General features: G+C 46.0%; 1 protein-coding gene across 1 annotated transcript in view; it reads right to left on the bottom strand.

Annotated features, from left to right (window-relative positions):
• Window positions 1–6000, bottom strand: part of atrnl1a (attractin-like 1a) — a 216481-nt gene that overhangs the window by 165246 nt on the left and 45235 nt on the right. Inside the window, exons 9-10 of the mRNA XM_023394687.2 lie at window positions 5476–5659; window positions 3552–3706 (exon numbers count right to left, since the gene is read on the bottom strand). Coding sequence (XP_023250455.1) covers window positions 3552–3706; window positions 5476–5659 — 339 coding nt within the window. The remainder of the gene's footprint in view (window positions 1–3551; window positions 3707–5475; window positions 5660–6000) is intronic.

The raw sequence follows: 6000 nt of genomic DNA, 5'->3' as shown, positions 1-6000 counted from the left end.
GGGGGGGGCTCAGGTTTAAACCCCTTTCTTAAGATCATCATAACCCTGGGTGTTTTCAAGTCACCGCGCAGGCAAAGCAGATGAGTCTAATTCCACATAATCCCTCTCCGGGTTAGAGGAGACCGTTCAGTGGCGCTGACACACGCCGCACATCGGTCTGGTTATAGAGCCGTGACTGTGACGGCGTCCTCCACGACACCTGACGGCCAACAGGTCGTGGCCCTGAGTCGTAGACGTGGCCGCCACGGAGACGGAGGTGTTTAACCCCCGTGATCACCGGAGACCCGTCGCTTACTTTTTAATTCTCATGTCAAAAGAATCTCACGGCTGTAAGAAGACAGGAAGTAGCACAAAGACTGGAGGCAGTGGGAATCAGCTAACCTGACTCTGCACCAAAATAACTAAGGGCAAAACTGTAGTGTGCACTTGTTGGTGCAGGTTACAGAGCAGCTGAATATAAAAACTTGCTTCCTCGTTGTCAAAAGCTTCATTTTCAAATACACGAGCACCAGAAATCGTTTTCCAGCTTCCAGGTCAGACTGAACAGCATCTCTCGCCGTAGCGTCCCCCCCCCACCTTCATCTAGTTTCCTCCCTTTGTTTTTCTCAGCCATCACTGCCCCCCCCCCCCTGTCTCTGCAGTATGTGAGAGAGCTGGTGGAACGATAAAGTTTTGCAGATCTGCAGATGCGAGCGGTAATGAATAAATGATGATATTTATAAAGACAGGGGTGTGCTTGCGCGGAGTTGAGGGACATGTAAATACACACATTTATTGCCAGTGTTGATGGGCTAAGAAAAAAAAACAAAATGTAAAAATAAATAAATAAATAAATAAATAAATAAATAAAGCACAGCATTCAACACTAGGCTGTTTCCAACTTCATTAAGACTGGGACGCTCTGTAAACAAATGCTTTATTGTTTATTACCTTTGAATTTGCCTTTTATTCACAGGCTTATTATCTGTGTTATCCTGGCATACCTTTATTGTCTTTAGGTAATTCTCTTCCTCCGTCCTCGGTGCTTCCTTTTCTCTCCCTAAATCCCTCCTTCATTTACTCTTTATTTCTCTCCCGCTCTGTGAATATCCGTCTCTCCTTTCCTCAGTGCTCGTCTCTCTTATTTCATCTGCTTCCTCGCATCCACTCCTTTATCTCACCAATATCCTCCCCGGTATTTTCTACCCTTTATTACGTAATTTACAGCAGAGAGTGACACAAAAGATGAAAGAAGAAGAAGAAGAGGAGAAAAAAAAAAGGGGGGAAGGGGGAATAACGCCAGAAATACAAAAAATACTTCTTCTTTTTTTGTTTTCAAACAAAAATGTATAACTCAAGGTTTGGCTTTTCCTGCAGCTTTTAACCACGTCTCAAGCTTTTCTTCAGCAGACTGAGTTCATTCATTTAACCAGCTACGCGACCAAGACGATGGAGAACTTCCACCCCCGGCTCCTCCAGACCGCTTGTTTAAGTGTCTCTGGACAAAGATACTGAACCAGAAATTGGCCATTAATGGCTGTTTCATCAGTGTATGGTGTGTGTGATGTATGTGTATGTGTGTGTGTGTGTGTGTGTGTGGCATGAATTGAAAATGACCTGGACGACACCTGAGCCCAGTTCTTCGTGCAGTATCACTTTGGGTTGAAGGACGCTGCAGCTGTGACTAAGGTCATCACAAGAACCTGAGGTGATGACATCATAAGGCTGGAAACCTGCCCTGACTGCGCCGAACTTAAAGGATAATTACACCGAACCCAGAGGGCACTCAACCTAAAAAAGAAAGACCAGCGGAAACGGCAACGATAACTAGAAATCTGTACGAAAAACCAGCAGTAATACGTGTCATTTTCTCTGCATTTCACGCGCCGCTGTCTCCTTCTCCTCAAAAACACATTTTTTTCTCCGGCGATTATTGTGACGCGCCACGTGATCGTGATTCCGCCTGGATCTCCTTGGGTGTCGGTGACATATTGAAAAACCACCCCAGAGACCGGTGGCAGACACAAACAACCCAGACAAACTCTGGAGGAAATGAAAAAGGACCCAAAGATAATTCTACAAAGCGGAGAGAAGCAGCTCATATTCACAATCCGAAGAACCAGAAAACAAGGAACACGTGGAATATTTTTGCGTAATAAATGATTAATTAATCACTTATCAAAGTTTCTTGAAGATTAACTCTGTGTAAGAGGAGAAAGGGATTGATCTACTAACCATTTCAGTATGAAAGACTTTCTCTCTGACCGTCACCATCTAAACATAAAATACAATTAACCGTCCGACTTCACCACAATGTTATAAGGACATGGCGGCAGCTTCACCCGCTGAGCCGCCACCCCCGCACCATACAGCGCCTTTTCTACATGCCTATACATCCATCTGTCTTTCTTTCTGTTAATCTCTCCGCTCCCCGTTGTTTCTCTCATGTGAAGAGTTGTTGTAATCCCTCTTTTCCTCTCCCCCAGCGCTCCCGTCATCCCTTCATTTTCCCCGTCCCTGTCGTGGGGTGGAAACAGCCTCGCGCCATCTGGTCTACGGCGCAACTGGGTAGCCTGTAATGGGATCTTTAATCATCCGTACTCTACCTATACTAACTTCTCCACATGCTAACACGCTCTGGGTTTCTTTTTTTTTCTACTGTAAGTTTCTCTTATTCTCTTTATCTCTCTACACTATGCACCAATCAAATGCTGCTGCTGCTGCACAATGCTGATTCACAGCAGGAAATCAGTAAAATCACAACATTAGTTTTCATGTGTGTCTCTGTGTGTAAGGAGGAACTCTGAATGATTAATAAGAACAAACCAGAATCACCTCCTCGTAGTCGTTTCCCTGCTCCACTCATGAAATTTGGTCATAATTGTTGTGTGAAGTCTTGAACAGTGGCTAATAAGTGCTTTCTGAGGTCTCCGTGACCGTGACCTTTGACCTTTGACCACCAAAGTGTAAGCAGTTTGTCCTTGAGTCCAGGTGAACAACTTTACCAAATTTGAATAAATTCCCTTTAACGAGTGAGGCCAAAACCGCCTTTTTTTGGGGTCACCACGTCCGTGACCTTTGACCTTTGATCATCAAAATCTAAACAGTTCGTCCTTGAGTCCTAGTGAAAGTTTGAGCCAAATTTGAAAAAGTTCCGTCGAGGCGTTACCGAGATATCGTGTCCACGAGATCGGGAGAGACGGGACAACCAGAAAACAATATTGCCTCCGGCTCTGAGTGTCTTGGTTTAGCAGGGTGTGTGTTCCTCTATTATCACAACTAAATACTTTATGTAGTAATATAAAATATATAAAAACCAGGACCTGATCACGTGTTAAACACAGCGTGGTTCATCTGTAAGGAAGTAGAGGCCGTCACCGACACTGAGGGCGTTAGGAAGCAGTTCATCAGCTCCCTGCGGCTGCAGCGAGAGGGGAACTAGTCGCTCCAAATTCAGATGAGGGATCTTTCATGGATACCATCCATAAGATGAGTCAGTGAGGACAGTTTCAGGACTGTGTGTGTGTGTGTGTGTGTGTGTGTGTGTGAGATTACTTGTGACTTGTTCTTACCTATGTCATACGCCAGGAAGTCGGCAGAAAAGCACTTGGCTCCGTTGCTTAGCGACGTGTCATTGTGAGTGTTTCCACCAAAAACCAGAATGGCCCCACTCAGCAGCACCGCAGAGTGGAGGTACCGCGCCAAGCCACTCTCCCTGAGGATTAACCTGCACGCACAGACACAGACACACACACACACACACAGACACACAGACACACAGACACACAGACACACAGACACACAGACACACAGACACACACACACACACAAACATCAGAAGTGACAAAGGCACAGAGAAGAGCGTGCAACTCTGCAGCATGAGCGATATTAGGAAAGGTTGAATTTCTCAGCTGTGTGTGTGTGCGTGTGCGTGTGTGTGTGCGTGTGTGTGTGTGTGTGTGGCATTATTTCCATGGTGCCATGTTATTGATGGAGTCTGTCAGAGTGTGTGACCTGGCCCGTGGTGACTGCCCTTCATACCAACTGTTCTTTCATGGGAGCAACACACACACACACACACACACACACACACACACACACACACACACACACACACACACAACATACACGTCGTAGGAGGTCTCAGTCTGCTGCGTGTGACCTCTCTGAGGTCAAAGGTCACATAGTGGAGACCAACTGTGGTGGCTATCTGTGGCCTCTTCATTAACTGCAGAGACAGTTGTTAGAGGAACAAGCTGAGCCTCTGAGGCTGAGGGAAAAGTAAAACAACACTTTCACCGATCACCATCACCGTCTGTAAAAACCTGGAACCTTTAACCTTCAGAAACTGAACATGACATCATCAGCTCCTCAGTAAATCTCTCGATACCTTACTTCCAGTGAGGCTGTGGAGGTATGAGCACTGCAGTTAGCTGTAGCTGACTGTAAAGGATCTGGAATATACTTGATATATGGATTATTGGATTGTAATCCACAGTAACTGCTCTGAATCCGAACCCGTCAAGTCATCAGAACATGAGCAGTAGTTAACGCTGACGGAGCGGAGACGATCGTCACGCCGGTCGGGAGCTCGGACAGAATAACTGGAATTCCCAGAAAAGTTTCCGTCTGGGAATCTCAAAAGCCGAGCGACACCCGACTCCCGGCGACGAATTCCAGCTGGAGAGCGAGAGCCACGCAGACACGGCGGGTCGAGCGTGTGCGCGTCGTGGATGTGATGCGAGCGTGTGCACGTACGCTGAACTGAAAAGGACAGACTGATGGAGCAGAGCATCCTCTTTCACCCATCCATCTGCCCGGGGTCATCAGAGGTCAAACCTCCTGTCAGATCCTTCTATTCTCACCCTCCTCTCCTCTTTCTGACTAAAAATGAACACTCACGGTATCACATTTTGGTCTTTCTGAGGTTTGGAGCATCTGTTTTGTTAAAGTTAAAAGTTAAATCATCATCATCACTAATTTAAAGTGAATAAACTTACGTGAAGAAAAAGTTCCTCTAAAGAAATTACTGATACATTTACGTAAACATAGTAGAATTAATCAGAAGTGAATGATCATCTGGGATGAAAGTAGAAACTAGAAAGTAGAGGAAGAGTAAAAGCAGAAAGATTTATATTAAATATTGTAAAACGTTGGAAACTGAGAAAAAGGTAAATATTCACAGTTCTACACAATGAATTAAAAAGTTGTGAATGTGTTTATGTGACTAAATGTGTGTCAGCCATGTGACCACGGTGCGCCCTGCCTATGACCTAGAGCATCATGGGATTGGCTCCAGCTCCCTGCGGCGCTGGACAAGACAAATGGTTTACAGAACGGATTAAAATGAAGCTGGCAGCTGATACCGAGCGGTCACTATGGATGCGAATGCTTTCTCCTTTTTTTCTCCATGCTGGCAGGTTGCAGTGTCCCTGCAGGGCATCGATATGTATTACAGATACATTTTCATAGGGTGACATTAGTCTGCGCTCTCACCATGTCCTCGTGTGGATGTGGTAGCGGTACATGTGGTCCACCAGACCGTACTTGTTGTTGCTGAGCGCCTTGTATCCCCCGTGAACGAACACGCAGCCGCTGGCCTCGTCGTGCACGCTGCTGTGGCCGTAGCCTCCCTGGACCACGGCGCCTCCGGCGGACACCACCTGCCACGAGTCGGACCCTGAGACAAAAGGAGAAGGAGGAGAGACGGGTCTGATTAATGCGGCACGCTCATGCAGAAAGATAAAACTTGATCACTTAAAAAGTTTTTGATGCTTTGGCAAGTTTGGCTTTTCACTTTGATGCCAAAAAAGCGAAGCACTTTTAATTCTGCAGGTGAGATGGAGCGAGGGAAGAGAGAAGAGGGGAGACGGAGAGAGAGAGAGAGCGAGCCAAACGGTGTGCGAGGCCAAAGGAAATTAGAGTTTATTGAATTTAAAAGCGCCCTTTTATTAGACCAGCGTGATGCATACAGATTAATTCAGGTGCATAGAAAATCTTATTAAAAACAGGCAGGGATTA

This window comes from Seriola lalandi, unplaced genomic scaffold, assembly GCF_002814215.2.
Source record: "Seriola lalandi dorsalis isolate HSWRI2012SDOR001 ecotype SW California unplaced genomic scaffold, Sedor1 jcf7180002054952, whole genome shotgun sequence".
NCBI lineage: Eukaryota > Metazoa > Chordata > Actinopteri > Carangiformes > Carangidae > Seriola > Seriola lalandi.
The sequence above is the reverse complement of the archived record's forward strand: the minus strand, read 5'-3'. Positions and strand labels throughout refer to the sequence as shown.